At 42.9% G+C, this 22,554-nt stretch overlaps 1 protein-coding gene across 1 annotated transcript; it reads right to left on the reverse strand.

Annotated features, from left to right (window-relative positions):
• Positions 1 to 1,983: 1,983 nt before the first annotated feature.
• On the reverse strand, positions 1,984 to 21,159 carry ARV1 (ARV1 homolog, fatty acid homeostasis modulator). The gene is made up of 5 exons (XM_056853591.1): positions 21,044 to 21,159; positions 7,631 to 7,750; positions 5,022 to 5,175; positions 4,187 to 4,411; positions 1,984 to 2,102 (listed from the first exon to the last, which is right to left on the reverse strand). The coding sequence occupies exons 1-5, from the start codon at positions 21,140 to 21,142 to the stop codon at positions 1,996 to 1,998; spliced, it is 705 nt and encodes a 234-aa protein (XP_056709569.1). The 5' UTR covers positions 21,143 to 21,159; the 3' UTR covers positions 1,984 to 1,995.
• Positions 21,160 to 22,554: the final 1,395 nt, after the last annotated feature.

Below are 22,554 nucleotides of genomic sequence, written 5' to 3' on the forward strand. Positions count from 1 at the left end.
TCTGCTGTCTGTATCAGAGACTACTGATGAGAATTCTTCTACAGCCTGGAGAGGTTGGGTGGAAGGTTGGGCTTTCAATGCCGCTTTGGTGCGCCAGTGTGGGCCTCTGTGCGCATCATGTTCCCCCTGCCCCTGTTGTGGAGGGGGGGTTAGAAAGAGAGTGACTTGGATCACTATCTTGGTGTGGAGGGGGGAGGGTAACGGGAGCAAAAGATTCCCTGAAGGCATTGAGCATTTGAGCTTGTTTATCTAGTACCCCGTTAAATAAACTAAGCATTTCCCTCCTAGTAACTGGAGCCTCAGGCTCCGAAAGCAATACATTACCCCCCTGTTGAAATTCGGATGAAGCTGAGGTGCCCTCTTTAGGCGGGCTCCGCGAGGCCAGGACCGCGTCGGGCACCTGCTTCGCGCCATTTTGAGGCGGCTCCTCAGAGTGCGCCTTTTTTGAGGCGGACGGCTCCGCGCGTTGCGGAATCGCCGGTCTGGCCGCTATTGTGCTCTTTGCGACGACGTCCTGTCAAAGCAACGAGGGCCGTGTCGTGATCTTCCTCAGACAGAAGGTCCGAGTCCAAATCTCTCCTGCCGTCCACCATCTTGCCCAGTGGGGCGATGTGGGGGCGGAGAGGGAAGGCAAGACGGAGGTTTGAGGGAAAAGGAGAGAGGAGCGTTCGCGGCCGAAAAAACGGCCGGCGGGAGCAAGGGAGGATAAAATCGAACAGACAGGGGAACAAAATTAACACAGACGGTAACACACAGGGAAAAATTTTTTCTCTCGAGGTCGGAGTTCTAAGATGAAGCTGCCACCCTAACAAGGCAGGACGGAAACTGGGTTTCCCGCCCAGGGAGACAGTAAGTTGAAGGGAAATTTTTTTAGTCCTGCCTCCCTGGGCACGTGATAGTAATACCCGCGACTGACAAGATGCCCTTCCACCCAGAACCGAGAAGTAGTGGCATTTCTTTAATATTTGGCCCTTATATTCCTAAATTAACACAGAATCAGAAATAATAGAAAACAGCTGGTTTTAGACTACAGTTTGTTGAATATTTAAAGCTCTACAAATAATCTTTGTTCTATAGACACAGGACTAAGTGAATAAAACTCTTCAGCTGTTTTCACAAGATACTTTGCATTAAGGATTAGATGGCATACGAAGAAGTTAGAAACCAAGCAAAAGACTGCATGTGAAGGTATACAAGCTCATCTTAACCGAGGCAATACAATCTATTTTGAATTCTGAAAAGAATTTTAAATTTTACTTCGATATCAGAGGCAATACTTTGTAACCACTATAAAATTAGAGATTTTTAACTTCTTCCCTCCCTTTACTATTTGGAGTTTCTGTAAACATCAAAAGTGCTTTTACCACCCAAATACAAAATGATTTCCATAGCACAGCTGCCAGAAGCGATGCCCCTCTAAGGCAAGCTTAATGTTGTGGTGTGGAGAACTGCAGCCCACATACCCTATTCCCAAGCAATTGGCTGCCACAATGTGTCTTAGAACCACACTCTTTGGATTGCTTTTTTAATTGCTGCAGAAAAAAAACAATCTGTCACTCTTCATTTAATAAACTCAAGGTATTTATGGTTTCTTCTTCTCTCCGAGTAAATTCCTTTTTCCTCACAAGGAAAACAACCCATCTAGGTTTTTTTATTTTCTCAAGTGCCCAAACAGAAAATGATGAGGTCCATTTCCTTAATACTGCTCTCCTAGATACTTATAAATCCAGCTGTAACAGCAGTCAGAGATCTTTTTGGCGTGACCAAAAGTACCAAAGGATGCTATAAAGTAAACTATCAGTGCATGACAACTGAAGTTCTTGGCTTGGTTTCAGCCTGCCATCAGTTCAGCCTGGAACGGCTGGTACACTCAAGAGTTTCATTACCACTGCATTTATAACTAAGGGGCAATAACACTGTGGCAAACTCCCAAGGTGTTCCTTTTTTTACATCTTCAAAAAAAATCCATCCTCAGCAAAAAGACAGACAACTGTCTCAAACGTTCCATCCTATTCTCTGGAACAGATAGATGATACCATTTTCCAGAATCAGTCCACTCACAATGGCCATCAGACAAAGCTTTCGACTTGTATTCAAGGTAACTGCAAAAGAAAAGACAAATGGGATGGGCAGCATTCCAAAAGGTTTGATACAGTGGGTAGAAATGAATTAGTTTGGACACAATCCTATTTCCAGTTAATACTTGAATACCTATGAATAATGGCTTGGATCTAGCAGAACATGCCCACAGATGGAAGGATTTCTACCCATGGAACATTACTTTCTCACTTCCCCCCTCTCACTTTATTACAAAATGCTCCCAATGCTCCAGTGGATCCAAGCCAGATCCCTACACAATTTGGAACGTGTAACATCAAAAACTCTTACTAGAGTTTCAAATGTTGATCGTTCATGATAGTTCTAACCTTCCTTTCTTCAAAAAAGAAAAAAAAAGAAAAAAAGAAAAAAGTATCAAGGATAACTTGTTATTGATAACATAAATCAAACCCTATTCTTAACCTAGATGCCCAAATGGAGATGGGGGGAAAATCAGATGTTGAGCCAAACTGCTTCTCCAACACCAACATAGGTTCAAATACAAATGTGTCACTGACTCAGATAAGGTCAACTGAACCCCATCTCTTGAGGACAATGCATTTGTCTCAAAAACTTACTAACCAGTATTAATATCTGTCTTGTTAGGATTCATACTCAATAGGTCCACTCTTAGCTGCTTGTTCACAGCTGCCAGGCACTGATCTGGGACAGTGACAGTTACCACTGATGGCGTAGATAAAGATATATACAGCCTGGTGTCATTGGCACGCTGATGATCCCCAACTCCAAAACGATGGATGATCTCTTAAATGTTTCACATGAAGACTAAACAGCAGAAGAGATAACACAGAGCCCCTCTGTGCCCCTCTCCACCGCCAGCCCCATCCACCCAGAGCTTTGGGGAGAGACTTATAGGAGGAGCACACAGGGAAAGTAAGTCCCTTTGGCTGGGTGCAGTTGAAGGAAGGCCTGCAAGGTAGAGGAGGTGCCAGTCCAGGAATGCCATCCCAGTGCACCTGGCATGGGGGGGAAGCAAGCTCACTGCTCTTTTCCAGGCAAAGACTGCAGGGCTGTTGGGCAATCTGGCCAGCAGAGAGTGCAGTAGCTCCTGCTTCCCCCCTCCAAAGCTCATGTGGCAGCAGGGGGCGGTAGCATCTCTTGCTCCTCCTCCCCCGGCCTCCTCTTCCTCACCTTCCTGCACTGTCCTTGGCAGAGAGGGAGGCAGCAGCGGCTCCCATTCCTCCTCAGTGGCCTGTCTGCTCAGGTGGCAGATGAGGGGGCATTGAGAGACAGCGGCAGCAATCCTCCTACTCCCCTCACCCATCAGCTCGTGCAGCAGCTCCTACCCTGCCTGCCTGCCTGATGCAGAGGTGGGCAGCCGCTCCTGGCTTCAGAAACAGCAGCTGAGATCTTGGTTTTTATATACAAGTTAAATTTACATTTGAAGACATATTGTGAATTTTTCTGCAAACCTGGTGGATTCTCCCCCCCCCCATTTGCAGAAAAACTACTCATATCTGTACCTGGCCCCATACTCTGCATCTATCACTCTGCATGGAAGCCAAGTTCAGAATTACATATAGGACAGAATCCTTCCTGAACCAGAAGTGATTTTACTTGGACTTCTTCAAGACTTGGTAAATAAAGAACACCAAGAACAGATCTGGAATTTATTAACATTCCATTGGCAATTGGCTGAAGAAACAGATTCCACGGCACATAAGAGTGGCTCAGAGAAGTATCAAATGTAATACATGTGAATAAACCCACCTATTATGTACATGTCTCAGGCAAAACCAGTAACAAATTTTATAACCTACCCACCCCAGTACCCCTACTGATTAAAGTTCACCCATTTATAATGCCAGATTATATTTTAAAAAATCAATTCTGGCTGAAAACATAATGTACAAATTCAGGTCAGCTGTTACACACTTCAGACTCTTTCCACTAGAGTTTATGACTCAGGGAATAAAATTTAGCTTCTCTGGAGTTTTATAGCTTGATGCTCGACACGTCAACATGGGGATGAACCTGGATTAGCTGTACGCTAGGACTGAAAGAATGTGTCAGATCTTGGACTATTTCAGAACACAATTATAATAGTAGCAGAAAACGAGAAAGATACCTCTAATTGCCTGAGAATTTGATGTCAAGACAAATACTTTAATGAGCTTGAGGCACAAATGAGTATAGTCATGCTCCCAAATAACAGCTGGAATCAGCAGAAGTTTCCCGTAACTAGACAGCAGCAGCGCTTTCAGGAGCAAGAAGACATCTGCTTTGGTTTTCAGGACTGTTGGTCTTGCCAACCACAGAGTGGTGAAGATGCCAATCAAAAAGGCAGTTTGTTCTGAATGGAAGAGGGATGAAAAAAGCCATGTTAAGAACTGAGATTTTGAAGTGTTCCTTAAAAGATCGCTTTTTAAATAAGAAGTTTGTACAACATTTTACTATGTATATTCACAAGATGCCTTCAAAGTAGTTTTGATTAGAAATATGCACTTTTTGGGATTGAACCGTATTGAAGCGTATTGAACCGTTGGCAACAGGTTTTTAGCAGGATCATCCAAATATATGCAAAGACACAACCAATAATACCTCTAATCTCCTTCAAAGAACTGCAAAGTGACCTTTGCAGGGGCACCAAGATTTTTCAGGCTCCTTTGCTCCACAGTAGCCTTCTGTGCTCGCCCGAAAGCCTCAAGCGCAACAACTGACAAAGGGTTGTGGCTTGTACTTATACACCATATTTGCAACACAGCTCAAAGCAGTTTATGATTAAAACAAAGCGCAATAACCAAGCAAATTCAGTGGAAGCTGAGAGAGAAATAGTGAACGAACATTACAACACATCCATTTTGCATTTGCGATTTAAAGGCACTTCAGACAGGTCTAAAATGCATTAAAGTACGCTTTTAAAAGACTATTTGGCAGCAACGACAAATAACCTTTGGTCTTACCCAGGGATGCTATTCCAAACATTCGATAAAAATCCCATTCTTTGGCATATCTAATTAAATCATCAGGGTCAGGGCTTTGGCTTGAATCCTGCAGCTGTAACCACCTGAGATAAGCGTCACAAAGCAGGCAAAATATGCAGAGCTTCCCTTGGATCTCGGGGATAAAAGAACTGTTAGTGTCAGAAGCGTTCATTTCAATTAAAATAGCCTCTTGGCTTCCACAGCCCTCAGCCTCACCACCCTCACCTGCAATTGCAAAGAACACTGTTTTGCTAGGTTCTATAAGGCTAACTGTGAAATGTCCCCTTTAAAGCCAGATTTGCACTTTTCTCATGTTGGGAAGAGGAGGAATGACCGAAGCAGAAAAGAAGGGGAGGTGACCCTGGGCATAAATCCACAGGCCAACCTTTCAGCTCTTCCCCCAGAATGGTCTTGGAGCGTACAAAACCTGGCACTAACAGCAGGGGAAGTAGAAGAAGAAGAGTTGGTTTTTATATGCCGACTTTCTCTACCACTTAAGGAAGAATCAAACCGACTTACTATCACCTTCCCTTCCCCACAACAGACACTCTGTGAGGTAGGTGTGGCTGAGAGAGCTGTGACTAGCCCAAGGTCACTCAGCTGGCTTCATGTGTAGGAGTGGAGAAACTAACCCGGTTCTCTAGATCAGAGTCCACCACTCCAAGCCACCGCTCTTAACCACTACACCACGCTGGCTCTCGTGTCTTGGGAGCACCCTTTCACAGTTGCTCTTTCTTCCCCACCAATCCTAGGCACGGACTATAACAAATGTGGGAAATGAGAGAGAAGCAAGTTGCGTGTAGACTCGACTGGTTTGTACTGGTTCCTCCCTTTTCTGAACCTACTACTGAACCTGATGTGAGAGTTGAGATGGCCTGGAGTAAATGGCAGGATCACAGAGCAGGTACAGATGTTGGGGAAGGGATCCGGCCCCCAAAGCATTCTCTACCACCCATCAAACTGCTAGGTCCTTATTGAATTGACTGTTATAAAAGATCTACCTGAAAACAGTTCAGGAGTTTTGCTCTGGTAAGCAGCAGCAGGAGGCACAAGGAACAAATACTCACAACACAGAATTTAGACTATATAAAGGAGATCATTAACAACAAGAGAGGCCAGGCTACCATGGCCCTTTTTATGAGTATACTCTCAAGTGGCTATCCTTTTGCAGTTCAGCTCTGAAGAGCACTAACAGCAAAGCTCTTTGGAAAAGGGAACACATTAAGGCAAACCTATAATAGATCTTACTAGCAGTACAATGGGCCAACAGTGTTAATAATGCAACAAGCTGAACACGCAAAGCCTAATTCATTTAGCTCAATTTCTATTTTGCCCTTTCCCAATGGCTCAGGGCAGATCATATTTGCACGCAAGATACCTAATTAATTTCAAAGTGCCCCTATGCCTGCTTAATCCTGGCTTCTGAGGGAAGTTTTATTGTTTTTTCTGGAAAGTACTCTGGTTCAAATGTTCTGACAGACATTTAGGGGCAATTCTAGGGAGCGTCCTCTCTATACACTCTCCTTGCTACTGAACTTGGTACATGGATAGTAGGCACTAGCCTTTAACATTTGTGATGATATCAAGGATTTTTGTAAGTGTTTCTCTTCAGCCACTGTTAGGATGTACGGGCTCTTCTCCCACTCAAAGCCGAACACAACGGCCCTAACATGGCTTTTTCTAAAAACAAAACCTGGCACTAAGAAAACAGTAGGGAAAGTAGAAGATGACAAAACCCTGCTTCAACGTTTGGGTTTCAACATGTGAAAGGAATGAGGCTACAACTGAAGGTACAAGCCTCTCATTGGCCATTTATGCTTGGTAATTAGAAGCGTGTTCCAGGCTCAAGTGCTCCGCATATTTTTTTTGTTTTTCACGGTGAACCGTCGTTCAGGAAGTGACTGCGAAGCCAGCGCATACCTGCTTTGCATTTCTTAAGAGCACCTTTAACGCGACCGTTTGTGTTTGCTCCGCCCCCGCCTCGAAGAATCCCCTCAAGGAAGCATGCAAAATCACAGCCATGTGTTAGCTATGCAAACGGTGGTTGCTAATGGAGGGAACGAAGGAGCAGGCGAGTGGGGGTAGAATTGCTCCTTTTGCGTTGGGGCCATGAATAGGCATTTTAAAGGCCGTGTTTAAAAAAAAGAGCTGTGCGCGAGTATCAAAATTGACCCTGAATAAATGGCCATTGTGTTTTTTTCACAGAAGGAATGGTCTCTTACGCACACACATGTGACCACCACATTTCTGAATATGCACTGCAAGAGTAACTCATGCTACTGGCTTCCAGACAGATGCGAACCATGGAACTACTTCCATTAACAAGCCGTCTGACTGTCAGCTCAACTATTGTTATGTAGGCACGAGAGTGACTTTCATGAGTCCCATTCTCAAAAACACCACACACAAGAAGCAACTTTTAGGAGCCCAATGAAACTCAGTATCGCTAGCTCACTGAAAGGAAGTGGGGGTAAGAATTGGTTGCTGGCAATGTGTCACAGACTAAATATTTTCATTATTACTTTCATTGACTTGTAATAAGATCTACGTATCTTATAATAAATTAAGGTAAGAAAAAAGGAACTTACATTTATCTTTGTATTGAACAGAATATGCCTGTAGGCCTGTGCTTTGCATAAAATAGCATTAATTAAGATTATAACAGGATCATATTCAATGTATTTGTCCACTGGTTTCTGGCAGGATTTCTGAAAATAAAAAAAGCAGAAGTTAAAATGCTTATTAAGGTTCTTGTAAATCACACACAGCAGTCCCTAGGTTGGGTAACAAAAAATATTCTGAGCTTTATCTTCCCGGAATGGTTTTCATCTCAAATTTTCTCAAAAGCAAAGACAAATAGGAGAAACAGTTTCAAGTTTCATCCAGCATTAAACTCAGGCATTAAATTCATATACATCACAAGGCAGAGAAAGAGAGCTATTTGCCAACTGCCAGATTCTGAAGGAATGTACTAGGACCTCATATTCTTACCAAAGCTGTATATTTTGGCCAAGTGAAGTTGTTTTGATACAATGCGCAAAAATAGTCATTTAGAATTAATTTTAACGTATGTATGAAATAGACAAGCGGGTTTATTTCTTAAAACAAACTGATTGCCAGCGTTCATAAACAGTTGGCAGACTGCTAACACTGTGCAGAAATATAATTTTGGTGACCAGCAGGCAAACTTCCAGAATACTCAATCTCACATTTTTAAAAAGTCACCCATCAAATAAAGAAATAGAGTGCTTCTCTAAAAACAGCCACAGCTCTTGTGGCGAAATGAAGTACCAGTTTTATGAGTTGGAAATGCACATGAGTGAGAGATGAGAAATTTCTGGGAATTTTGACGCCATTGAAAACAAATTGCAAGGAAGGAAATGCTGGGGAAAACTGAAATATATGCCGTACTTATTTCTTAAGGCCTACATTGGATCAGGACATTTTTAGTCAGAAAAGTACAACTTTTTTACATGGCGAATGACAATCACAGAAGAAATGGTGTTGCTCTAATACCAAGGTGTGATATAGCACAGGGACTATAATACAAAGACTGACCAAAAGTTGGACAATAAAGAAAACTGACAGGAAGAAAGTTGATTCATTTGAAATGTGGTTTTGGAAGTGAGTACCTCCCTGAAATACCGCCCTGACCTGGATGGCCCAGGCTAGCCTGATCTCGTCAGATCTCAGAAGCTAAGCAGGGTCAGCCCTGGTTAGTATTTGGATGGGAGACCACCAAGGAATACCAGGGTTGCTGTGCAGAGGAAGGCACTGGCAAACCACCTCTGTTTCTCTCTTGCCATGAAAACCCAAAAAAAGGGTCGCCATAAGTTCGCTGCGACTTGAAGGCACTTTACACACACACACTACACATACCATAGACTACCCAAAGGACAAATAAGTGGATTCTAGATCAAATCAAGCCTGAATTCTCTCTAAAAGCTAAAATGACTAAACTGAGGGTATCTATCGTGTGTTGGTCACATTATGACAAGACAAGAGTCACTGGAAAAGACAATAATGTCAGGAAAAATTGAAGGCAGCAGGAAAAAAGGAAGACCCAACATGAGATGGATCGACGTTTGCAAGACCTGAGCAAGGCTGTTAACGATAGGACTTTTTGGAGGACATTAATTCATAGGGTTGCCATAAGTTGGAAGCGACTTGACTGCACTTGACACACACACACAAATTAATTTTACTTTTGTAACAACTTATAATGCAAAGTTTTTATGTTGGTTAGCATACAGAATTGCGTATTTATGAAAATTAATGCCTTTGTTGTTAGTTTTTTTACAAACAACATTAGAAATACACTCTGTCCCGTCAACAGAGGTACAAACTGCTGCATCCTATACTACCTTAGGACATGTATCTTATTTTTGGCCATCGGAGATGGAGGGGAAAAGTACACGTTGAAAACAGAAATATCTGTATACCACACATTCTGAGTAAGTAAACAGCTTGTCTTTTAAAGTATTTCACTCATTCCAAGAAAGAAAATATTTTATAGCAACTTTATTCAACACTCTCCAAAATTTCCAAAGATTACCTGGGGAAATGTTTTCAAAAGCCGTAGAAATTTTAAAACACTTTTCCATTTCCCTCAGGTATTCACCTCACCTGAAAATTCCTCCTTGCCAGGCAACAGGTAAAAAGACTTATGTTGTTTCTATATCACAATTATTTATTTACTTATTTATTTGATTTATATCCCACCCCTCCCCAGCAATGCCAGGCTCGGAGTGGCTAACGTATTACAAAATTTTAAAACGTACAATTTCAATTATAATTCTTCAGCATCTTAACAAGTCTAATGGTGCCCTTAATCGTGCCGGTTGAGTAGAAATAAGGGGAGGGATCAGGTTAGGAACAGGGAAGGGATCAGGTTAGGAATAGGCACGACGACGACTAATGTATCTAAGGCGGCAGGGTAGGAAAAAGGAAGAAGAGGGGGAGAGGTGGAAGGGAAGGGAGGCCAGCTAAGATGGAAAAACTGTCACTGCCTTCAACCATTGGCCTGGCAGAACATCTCAGTCTTGTAGGCCCTGTGGAACTGCATCAAATCCTGCAGGGCTCTAGTCTCATTAGAGAGAGACTTCCACCAGGCCGGGGCCAGAAAGCGGAAAGCCACTAGAACGCATGCTTATTAAACCCAGCCAAAATTTCTGGACTACTGTTCATTGCCACGAGGCTCAGGACAACGAGTGTCTTCCTTCAGGAAATCAGTTACAAAATTACCACAATGCAACCACTAACTCAGATGTCTTTAAATCAGGGTCAGTCCCATTAGTGGAGAAGACAAAACAAAAGTGGAAGAAAAAAGAGGGGAATAAGACCCAACCTAAAAACAGAAGCTGGGTACCCGAGGTTGGGTAAAAGGAAAATATATATATCTGTATATAAATACTGTAAATATAATTTATTGGAAGCGCTATATAAAGGTTAAAAATATTTTTAAAACATTAAAATAGCACAATGGCATTTCCTAAGGTTGACATCTGTAACCACAACCAAACACGTTTCGGCCTACTGGGCCTTCATCAGTGGTTAATTAAAACCCATGTTAATCCTGCACACATTTACAGAAATAAATAAATACATATACAAACAGTTCAAACCCAACCAGGCATGAGTCAGATTAGTTCTAGTTGTAATACTGGTTAGTATATGTCCCTCATATACTATGTGTGCAGGTATCAACCTAGTAGAGCAGACTTAACCACGATAACAGAGATGGAAATGCTACATTCAGAGGCAGCATACCACTGATTAGCAGAAGGTAGGGATGGAAGAACTACGGGTGGCCTGCTTGAGAGCTTGTGGCTCACTGGGAATAACTAGTCAAAATATGTAATCAATAGTGCAAATATTTAATGGACAAATTTCAAATGACTACAAGATAATTAGATAGATGAGCGCTCAACAACTTGAATATTCTGAAGTGTATTTCACCAATTATCTTGAAATTGTTAGGAACTGGCATACTGCAGATTCTTGATTAGTTATTTTTAGTGGCTTTCTGGTCCTGTTTCCAGGTGTCCTTTGCAACAACCAGTCATGATTGTGCCTGATTATGACCCTCCCACAGCCACCTACCAAGGGCTATTGCTGGAGAACTAGATAGACCTTGGTCTGATCCAGCAATCCTTTCCTTCTTTTAAGTTTGCAAAAATGATGGGAATTACTGTTCAGAAACCTGAAGTAAAATATCCCCCCCCCAAATAATACCCAAATAAACACTCATCTAGTTATTTCAAGCCATCTGTGCTCACTCAGAGTTTATTGCTCAAACTGCATTGTTGGCCAAACTCAAACCCGTGACTATACTGCAGCGGCTGTTAACTGAAATAAGGCCGTTTTTTGATGCTACATAAACATTTCATTTGCTGAGTTCAGATCAGATCCAGAAATAAGTCCCAAGCCTCACAAAGAAAATGGCACAGCATCAAGGAGCAGAGCCACCAGATCAATAGTCATAATTGTGTTCCCTACAAAATGTATGCAGATTGCCAACCATTTTTATGCATGTAATATCCTCGCTGCAGCGTTCAAGGGCAGTCTTGCTGAGGAAACTGTCTTTGTCCAGAGGAGAGACAACATACAGTGAGGGCTGTAAAAGATGACCTCCATTTTAGTTTTTATAATAGGAAAAGAAGTTTTACTGGATGGTGGATAATAAACTCCAGCTGAAGCACAATTTGTCATTGGAGAGAAAGGACATGCAGTTAAAACTTGTTTTATTCCTTCCCGCTGCAGCTGCTTCTATCTTCCTCCCCCAGTAACCATCACAGCCGCTTATTATCATTCATAAAATATCATTTTTCTCCTGTTTTAAAGATGCTTGGTCCACAAATTCCAAGGCAGTCCAACAAAGAGCATATTGCAGTAATATGCTTGTTTTGACTAGAATATGAACGACTATAGCCAGCTCTAGTTTTTACTTGAAGGGATGCAGCTGGTGAACCAAATGAAGTTGGTTAATGTTATAAATGAAACTTGAACATCCATCTGGAGACATGGATCCAATAGCAATTCCATATACTAATAGCTCAATTCAGACATCATGCAAAAAACATGGCTAGTGGGTTACTATGACTAGCCAAACACAGGCCACTCCACTAGCTATGGGTAGTCTGAATATGTAAAACCAGGATCTGAAACTGAGTTGGTTCGTCTGTGATGTCTGAACACCAACTTCATGGCTTAATCCTTAGTGCTGTCCTCACCTCACTGCAGGCTGGAGTACCAGCAGAGAAGAAAAAAAGAAGGTGAAACTAGAGGGGTTACCGCACTTTGTATTCCCAGCGAGTTTGAAAATGTTGTAAAAAACATCGCTTTAAAAGGGTTTTTGGATACCACGGCTTATAAATGGTTGGAAGACGTCTTCACAGCTAAAGGGGCCAAACAAAGTGCGAACAGTATTTTTTATAACATTTTCAAACTCTTAATACATCGCTGGGAATACTAGTGCGGTAACAGCTTAGATTTGGCCAAGGCAAACCAATATTAAAATGATCATGGGAGAACTGAATCCTGGCTTCACAAGCTAACCATGGTTAAAATAAACTATGGCTTCACAGTGTGGCTGAAGTGAGTTAACTTCTTGGTTGGCTATATTATCAACTAACAACCCTTCAGTCTTTTCTGAGATGAATTACTGGCCATTTTCCAGTCTATTACACTATATCTATATACTAATCTGAGGACACTTAAATCTGGTGACTGGGGCTGGAGAGGATATGGGGGTTGCCAGAAGGAGGGAAAGAGGAAATAGTGTAGGGAGGGGGATACAGGGGGAAGCGAGGTGCCACCCCACAAGCCCTTGAGGGTTCCCTAGCATGCAAGTGGGCCTAGCCCAGCGGCCGGCACTGCACAACTGGGCCACAGTTTTCCTAAGTAGAGGCTGCTGGGAGGGAGTAGGGAAAGCTTAAGAGAGGGGCAAATAATTCTCAGCCTAACCAACTTCACAGGGTTGTTGTGGGGGTAAAATGGAGAGAATGATGTAAACCACTTTGCATCCTCACTGGGGAGAAATCTAATCAGGAAAAATACAGAGACCATTCCTAGTTGCACAAAGCTAGTTAATACCTGTACTGAATGAAAACACAATGTTTTGCGAAGGCAAGTATAAAATTTGAGAATTCTTACTCAAAAGATTTGCCTTCTTGTGCTCAGTCAAGCATTATGCTCATTGTCTGTTCTGTGTAATAAAAAGCCCACCGTTTCATTTAGCTGGGCCTAAACTAATGGATTTCAGTGGGATAGCCATGTTAAGTTTGTGTCAACAAAAATAAGAACCCTATGGCACCTAAAAGGCACGTATTTCAATATGAGCTTTTGCGGACTCCAGCCTCTTTTGTTTAAACTTATGCTGTAAGGCAAGCTAACTGCTATCACTAGTCTGCTATGTAACTCGAATGGCAGCAAAGGAAGAAAAATAACCAAGAGTTATTATCTTTTCAATTCAAGCATGGAGTCCTTTGGGTGGGAGTAAATAGATTTGAAGCAGGAGCTCCAACTTCAGTAAGACTAGATCATAATCCCGTGCACGCAGTTAGTGCACAAAGCCTCAATGTAAAGCCACTCAACCTGCACCAGAGGTCCTCAACCTTTTTGAGCCTGTGGGCGCCTTTGGTATTCTGGCACAGGGCGGTGGGCACAACCACAACATGGCTGCCAGAGGAGCCAGAGCCAATCACAAAAATGGCTGCCACAAGAGGCAGAGCCAATGACAGAAATATCAGGGAATTAGATTATGCATAGCTCTAACAGTAACTCTTCAGTGTATCAGGCAGATCTGTTTAACAGGTTGCTTTTTAAATTAAAATGTTTTATTTAATGTGCATAGTTTACCTTCAGTCATACAGTAAAGAGCCTTGTGCTGTGGTGGCAGCTGCTGCCAAACCAACATCATTAAAGATCTGCACAGCCAGATGCCCAATGGTCAGTCAGAAGACTTGCTGAACCAAAGCCCCATCTGACTCCACCCACTTTCTAAAAATACTTGGCAGGCATCAGAAAAGGTATTGGCAGGTTCAATGGTACCCAAGGGCACCCTGCTGGGGACCCCAATCTACGCTATCATTTGTGTTCTGAATGATTCTAGCATCATGCTGAAAGTTGGCTTGAAGACTGAAAAGACCTGTTGCTTCCTCCTGAGGCTAGGGTTCTCTGTCCCACCCTTGGGGAAAATGTCTCTCACCTTTGCCTATCCCACTAATCACAGCCACCTGCCTGCCTTTTGTTTCCCACTAGAGAGAGCTGAAGTTCCCGGCAAAAGAGTGGCGGCTACAATTGAGCTGTTTGCAGCAGAGTTCATATCCTGCCAATAAATTAGCTCTGTGCGAGAAGACGCAGGGCATTCCTTTTAAGGGCTCAATCCCCCTTCCCTTTAAAGTCTGCAACAGAGTTTACAGGTTGAGGGCCACTAGAGCTTTAGGCACCATAAGCAAACTTCAGGTCGCAATGGTGACCGGGTGCCTGGGATTGTCGAGGCCTGGAAATAGAATGCTGTGTGGCTGGCAGACATACTGGAGTATCTTATGCCCTGGGAGCCAGCTAAAGCTTACTGATAGGTAGTCAGTTGGCATGGGGACAACTTGGACATCTTGCAGTTCTTCAGATATCGCTATACAGACGAAGATGGTCACAAGATAGCACTGTACGATATAGACAAATCCTATACCTAATAAACAGAACTGATGTGCATGTGAGGCAATGGAGAATATTTATATTAAATGTATATCCCCATTTGCTAAAAATATTTTAGTCAAAGCACTTCATCTAAAGAGGCTGAAACTGGCTAAAACTGCATTGGAATCCCTGCTACATGGATGCTATTAAGTATGATACCTGACGATTTGCTAATACAAAGAACTTTTTTGATCTATGCTACAACAGCTGCGAGACTGCTTTATGCAGCAAAATGGAAAGGGGCAGAAATTCCCGAGAAAAAAGACTGGATTGGGAAAATGTTTGAATTGGTGGAAATGGCAAAACTTACAGCCATTTTAAATGAAAAAGACAATGTTCGATTTTTAGGGGAATGGGAGGATTGGATGAAATATTGTGAATATGAATTAAAACTGGGGAAAATGGAAGAATACCTATTAATCTGATCTAGAGGACACAATTAATATTAAGAGTTATAATCATTTATATTAATAGAAGATGTTTTATGAAAGTTAAATGAATTTATGATAGTTAAGATCAGACCAATTACGATGGGATGAATACTTTATTAAGAGGCGGAGAGAGGCGATGGGGAAGTCATAAATTTTCCTTTAATTGTTTTTTTTGTTATGAATTTAAGAAACCATAACAACATAGAGTTAGAATTTTGAATTTCATATTGCCTTTATTGTTGTTTACTATCATGGAAAATTTGTATTATAAAAACCAATAAAATTATTATAATAAAAAAAAGGAATCCCTGCTACATGGAATAGTAAAGCCTTTGGAAGGTTGTACCAAGAAAGAGTAAAAAGGAAATAAAAATGGGAGAGCAAGCCAATTTTAGCCAGATGTTTGATGAGCCTGAAATTACAGTGACGACCAAAACATGTTTAACTGAACACAGCATGATAATAAAACACAGTATGAAATCTATTAAGGATCACAACTTTCTCAGGTGGCAATTTGAGAAAGGGCCTTCTCAGTTGAGATGCCAAAACTTCGGAAATCCCTTCCCAGGAGATTCATTTGTCTCCCTCTATTGTTGTCTTCTGCCAGTAGGAGACTTTTTTGTTTTATTTGGCAAACCCCCAGTAACTGTGATTGACCTTCCTCCCCTACTGTGTTATGTGTGATTATATGTTTTTATTGAATTGTGAATTGTGTATTTTATGTGTGTGTGTATATTTTATGTGTGTGTGTAAAGTGCCAACAAGTCACAGCCGACTTATGGCAACCCCTTATGGGGTTTTCAAGGCAAGAGACTTGTCATTGCGGCTTGTTTTTGCTTTCAGAGGCGGCTTGTCATTGCTTTCCTCTGCATAACCACCCTGTTATTCCTTGGTGGTCTTCTTTATTTTAAATGCTGTTTTTATGTTAACATTTTTAATGTTTTGATGATTGTTACCTTGGGAACGCTATTTGGATGGAAAGGCAGCACAGAAATGTTTTTAATTAATTAATTAAATATAATTGACGTACTGTGATTTTTTTTACCTTGGGGACGCTATTTGGGTGGAAAGGCAGCACAGAAATGTTTTAAATAAAATTGTCATATTGTGATTTTTCAAAACAGGAAATTTATATGGTGCCATTCGGAAACATAGTAGACAAATATAACAGCTCTAAAGACAAGACTAAGGAGCCCCGTGGCGCAGAGTGGTAAACTGCAGTATTGCAGTCCAAAGCTTTGCTCACGACCTGAGTTCGATCCCAATGGAAGTTGGTTTCAGGTAGCTGGCTCAAGGTTGACTCGGCCTTCCATCCTTCCGAGGTTGGTAAAATGAGTACCCAGCTTGCTGGGGGTAAAGGGAAGATGACTGGGGAAGGCACTGGCAAACCACCCCGTAAACAAAGTCTGCCTAGAAAATGTCGGGATGTGACATACCCCATGGGTCAAGAATGACCCGATGCTTGCACAGGGGACCTTTACCTTTTTAAAGACAAGACTATCACCTTCTTCATCCAGTTTCAAATCTTTATTTGCACCGTTGTATAACTGAATATACAAAAAATGTGAATAAAGTAGCAAGAGCATCATTTCAGACTACGGGGTTCAGACTGGTTATCAAAATTCTCTCCTCTCTGCTCCTAAACAGCTACATGTGAACAGAACTTCAATTCCCCAATTGTTTTAAGCATATGCTGGCCATTTTTTATAAATCTGAGCTGAATAAAGGTGTGTTTAACATAGCTTTTCAATAACCGCAAAACCAGGCATCTATGATAGTATCTAGATGGAAAAACTGCCCAAAAGAAACTTACAGAAACCTCTGGAAGAGCATGACATTGTGTATGGAATAATTAAAAACTGATCCTTATTTCATGATGAGCAACCTTTGGACAAGAATGTATCCTAAATAGAAAACTATCTTTAGATAGATTTTTCCTCAAAAAACATTTTATTTTAAAAGTCCAATTTTTTTAAAAAATCACTGATTTTTATCCACCCTGCTCTGGAAAGATGTGCTGTAAAAGCCTTATCACAAACATTCACCAAAATGAACATATTTATAGCGTCACCATCTCACTGTTACCATGCAGGTATTAAAGATCTTGAGAATCCAGTTTCTTACCAACTTCTGTAACATTGTTGCCACCTTCCTTTGAACCTACTAGACAAACAACAAACACCTATAATTGGCTGTTCAGCGACCTAATGAAGGCAGAGACAGGGAATATAATGAGGACTTCGGTCATATATTGCAATGAGAACACAACAGGAAACCAGCACTTCACTCGTGAGACTGGGAGCTCTGCCCAGGTTTCCAACAGACACCATTGACACGTGACGTAGCTCTGGAGAGCAGTGGTCCTCTGGGAGCCAAGAGAGATCATCCACCTACTTCCTGTGGAAGACCTCCAGAGACACCATCAGCACCACACCTGGGACTGGGCTCTGCTCCCACCTCAGCAACATCTTGCCAACAAATTCTCATTTAGCAGGCAGACGTGTGTAGTAAACACTGCCCTTCTGATGCCTGTCTGGAATAGGTATAGATGGCATGATGTCAGCATTTAGTGTTTTTTTATTTTAAATATATTTTACGGGTACAAAATGAAATTTTGATCTCATTCGGCCTCTCTCACTTCACAAACTATTTAATTGCTACGTTTGTGACCACTTAAGGATCAGAGTATTTTTGATTTGGAGAAACTGCTGTAAGCTGGTTTAAGCCCACAGGACAGAGAGGATATAGAGCTAATCAATAAATAACAAATAGTCTAATTATTAGGAAAGCAAAGGATTGCAAAAAAAAGGATTGCTCAAAGATAAGTGGGTCTCTGTGGAACAATTAATTTATTCTCCGGACAGATAAGGCCTATCAAATTATGAAAATGCAAGCAGAAGCACAATTATTACAAGTGAGTACTGTTGACAGAAGGGGGGGAAGCAGAAAGATGGAAAGAGTATTGGGCAGATATATCCAGGGAAAGAGCTTTCAGGCAAAAGAAGAGAAGTAGAAAACAACAGAAGACTGTGCATCCTTAGGTTGGAATTTGACCAAGCGTAAAAGAAACCAACAAGAAATACATTTGCAGAAATAGATGATCCCAGTTTCACTTATGAAACAAACAGGAAATAACTTAAACACAGATGCATTTAATCTGGAGATGTAGCAGTGGTTACTGACCATTTAGATTTACGCACAGTGCAACAGTGCCCACCCTCCAAAATAAAATAAAAATAATGTAAACAGCACAGAACTGCAAGCTGACAAGTGGTTAACGCACCAAGACCTTATTTCCCCACTCCGATCTTCTCTCGTTTTCCTTCTTATCCTCCCCCTGAAGCCTCTCCCTTTTCCTTCCCTCCCACCCACTTACCAGCATGTTTCTGTCTCACCAGCATCCTCCGTTCCCCCTCACACCCAGTCCCCTCCCTTTTCCTTCTGTGGATATTCTGGGAAAATTTGAATCAGCAAATTGACAAATACAAATTTAAATAAATAATTTAAATAATGCTAGTGCAACTTTAATAATATTAGCCAAATAAGGCAAATACACATGTACAATACACATGCACACGCCTGCACTATGTACAAGCACTGGGGATGGTCCATGCTTCATATCCCACACTTAACCCATTTAACACAATTGGCTATAGTTGTCAGGACTGTTGTACTGAAAATCAAGCAGACAATATTTACATATGCGGGACAGAAAAATTTCCATGGAACAATATAGTACTGGAAGATTTTCTGCCACACATCACTGCATATCTCCTTTATTTCTGTTTTCCTCCTGGCAGACTCTACCCAGTCACTCATGAACCTTTTTCTGTTCCCCTCCCCCATCTTCAGCTTTCCCTTTTTATCCTCCCTCTTCCTGGTTTACCTTCCCTTCCTCCTATTTTTTACTTTTTTAGGATCTATAAAATTATGCATGGTATGGAGAGAATGGACAAAGAGAAGCTTTTCTCCCTCTCTCATAATACTAGAATGCAAGGTCATCTGCTGAAGCTGGAGGGTGAGAGTTAAAAGGAAGTATTTCTTCACCTAATGCATAGTTAAATTGTGGAACTCCCTGCCCCAGATGTAGTGATGGTTGCCAACTTGGAAGGCTTTAAGAGGGGAGTGGACATGTTCATGGAGGACAAGGCTATTCATGGCTACTAGTCAAAATGATTAATACTGATCATGAAGCATACCTATTCTCTCTAGTATCAGAAGAGCGTGCCTATTATATTAGGTGCTGTGGAACACAGGCAGGATACTGCTGCAGTCGTCTTGTTTGTGAGCTTCCTAGAGCCACCTGGTTGGCCACTGTGTGTACAGACTGCTGGACTTGATGGACCTTGGTCTGATCCAGCATGGATTTTCTTATGTTGTTCTTATGTTCATCCCTTCCCCTGCAATGACACTAACCGAGGCAGCAATGTTGGTTGTGGGTTGCCAAGATCTCTTATCATAATCTTGCGAGCTCTCAAATACCCCCAACTGTACATTTTTACTTCATTTATAGCCCACCTTTCTCACTGAGACTCAAGGTAGATTACAAAATTTTAAAAAACTGTTTGATCAGACAACAAACGTCTCCAATAAACAATGCATTATAATAGCCTGATCTCATCTGATCTTGTACGCTAAGCAGGGTTGTATTTGGATGGGAAACCACCAAGGAATTCCAGGGTCACTACACAGAGGAAGTCAATAGCAAACCACGTCTGTTAGTCTCTTGCCTTGAAAACCCTATGCGGTCACCATAAATCGGCTGTGACTTGATGGCACTTTACACACAGAGAATTATGACTGCAAAATTGGAAAACAGTACAAACAACAAGAAAAAGGAGGAAAAAAACCTGCCTGGGCATGAAATGTTGAAATGCAGAAAGTGGGTTACAAAGGTAGAATACAATGAACTAAAAGATTATACACACAACAAATATTGCAACAGGCTATAATCCTCTAAACAACCTCTTAAACCTTTTCACTATACTACAGTTATAATCTATTTATAAAAATACCCTCATTAACATTTCTGTTTTATATATTCTGCGAAATGATAGCAAGGTGGAGGCTCTTTCTGATCTCCTCAGGCAGGCCATATCAAAAGGTGGGAGCCACCATAGAGAATGTACGTGAACAGGCAGCTGCTGATCTCATCCCTTTGCAGGGTGGCACCTTTGGAAGGTTTGGCTCTACAAGGCCCCACAGTGTAGATTTTTTGATTCACACTCTGAGGCTATTGTTCAGGATTAGATATCCTGAACTGACCAAATTTAAGAATCTGACAGCTTGAGCAGCTTCATGATGCTACCTAGCTGGGGGATGGGGGGGGGGAGACTGTCCCGCTGGGAAATCCCAGAAAGTCTGGATGCCCCTCTGTAGTTTGTACCCCTAGGGAAAACAATGTTGTAAGATTCTTTGGTTCCCCACTGGGGAGAAAAGAGGATATAAATAGCTAATTATATATGCTGATATACAGAAAATAGAAGGGGAGGGAGTAGGGTTGCCAGGTCCCTCTTCACCACTGGTGGGAGGTTTTTGGGGTGGAGCCTGAGGAAGGTGGGGTTTGGGGAGGGACTTCAATGCCATAGAGTCCAATTGCAGAAGCGGACATTTTCTTCGGGGGAACTGATCTCTTATCGGCTGGAGATCAGTTGTAAACTAGATCTCCTGCGACTACCTGGAGGTTGGCAACCCTAGGAGGGAGCGGAAAGCTCCTTTCCATATCTTTGTTCTCCAGGTCTTTATTCTGCAGCTTGGGGACGATATTTACACAACTGGTGGGCTATTGCTAATCCTCTTACATTCTTCGACCTCGCCAACTCCCTTTCTCATTATTCCTCCTCGGCCATCCTTTGCCCTCCTGTAACTTACACAGATGGAGATGCGCAACACGCCACGCTGATAGTCTCTATACAGCTCCGTGGCCTTCCCATTGCACTCGATGCACCTGTAGGCACGGGGCGCCTCCATCTTCCGCCTTGGAACAGAACCCCGTTGAAACAGAACCGTTAACGGTCTCTCCTTGCAGGTCTGCCTCATTCGCTTCCGGGTTCCACTAAGAGAGGCGGGGGAAGGAGAAGCCGCAAAGCATCTCGGCGCTTGTAGTTTGGCAGCCGCGCGCTGAGCGGCCGCCGCCCGGGAAGCTGGAACTACAACTCCCAGAACGCAGCCCGGCCTCCCGCGCTCGGCCCTAACCGCGAGGAAGGGAGGAAGGGAGGGGGCGCAGGTGCGTCTGAGCGGTTCTGCGCAGGCGCGCTGGGAAGATGGCCCCTGCCGCCGCTTTTTGGGGCTCTTGGGCCAGCCTGGCGGCGCTGCTGGGGTCGGTGGTGCGGCCGGCGTGGGCTCTGACCGAGCAGTACCCGGCCTTGCCCCTGCTCCGGCACGAGCTGTACCGCCCTCAGGGCCAGGGGGGCCGAGGCTGCCCGGAGCTCTGGGGGGCCGACTGGGGTCAGGAACAGTATGCGGCCGCCGACTGTGGTGAGTGGCGGGAAGCAACAGCGAGGAGGAGATATTGTCGAAGGCTTTCACGGTCAGAGTTCCATCGGTTCTTGTGGGTTATCCGGGCTGGGTGACCGTGGTCTTGGTATTTTCTTTCCTGACGTGTCGCCAGCAGCTGTGGCAGGCATCTTCAGAGGAGTAACGCTGAAGGACGGTGCCTCTCAGTGTCAAGTGTGTAGGAAGAGTAAGATATAGTCAGAATGTCAAGTGTGTAGGAAGAGTAATATATAGTCAGAAAGGGGGTTGGGTTTGAGCTGAGTCATTGTCCTGCAAAAGTATCTAAGGTAATGTGCTGGAATTTCCTCATAGATCTATGTATCTATCTATGTATCTATCTATGTATCTATCTATCTATCTATCTATCTATCGATGTATCTATGTATGTATGTATCTATCTACGTATGTATGTATCTATCTATGTATGTATGTATCTATCTATGTATCTATCTATGTATGTATCTATCTATCTATCTATCTACCGTGTTTCCCCGAAAATAAGACATACCCATAAAATAAGCCGTAGCAGCATTTCTAAGCATTTGCTTAATATAAGCCATACCCCGAAAATAAGGCACCCCGGGGCTGGTGTGGAGAAGACCAGGAGGAGCCCAGCTGAGCAGATGCAGTCTCCCGCGGCTGCTTCAAAGGCCCGGCAACCAGCGCACCCGGGGCTGGGGTGGAAAAGACCAGGAGGAGCCCAGCTGAGCAGATGCAGTCTCCCGCGGCTGCTTCAAAGGCCCGGCAACCCGCGCACCCGGGGCTGGGGTGGAAAAGACCAGGAGGAGCCCAGCTCAGCAGATGCAGTCTCCCGCGGCTGCTTCAAAGGCCCGGCAACCAGCGCACCCGGGGCTGGGGTGGAAAAGACCAGGAGGAGCCCAGCTCAG

Source organism: Euleptes europaea, chromosome 7, assembly GCF_029931775.1.
Source record: "Euleptes europaea isolate rEulEur1 chromosome 7, rEulEur1.hap1, whole genome shotgun sequence".
Taxonomy (NCBI): domain Eukaryota; kingdom Metazoa; phylum Chordata; class Lepidosauria; order Squamata; family Sphaerodactylidae; genus Euleptes; species Euleptes europaea.

What these genes read in the sequence shown, in the direction of transcription:
- ARV1 (XM_056853591.1), bottom strand. Translation starts at nt 21,142, where the DNA reads ATGGAGGCGCCCCGTGCCTACAGGTGCATCGAGTGCAATGGGAAGGCC. An exon ending in TGTTGCGCATCTCCATCTGT is followed by an intron (nt 7,751 to 21,043) that starts GTAAGTTACAGG and finishes TTTTATTTTCAG; the next exon opens with AAATCCTGCCAGAAACCAGT. An exon ending in GTTTGGAATAGCATCCCTGG is followed by an intron (nt 4,412 to 5,021) that starts GTAAGACCAAAG and finishes TCTTCCATTCAG; the next exon opens with AACAAACTGCCTTTTTGATT.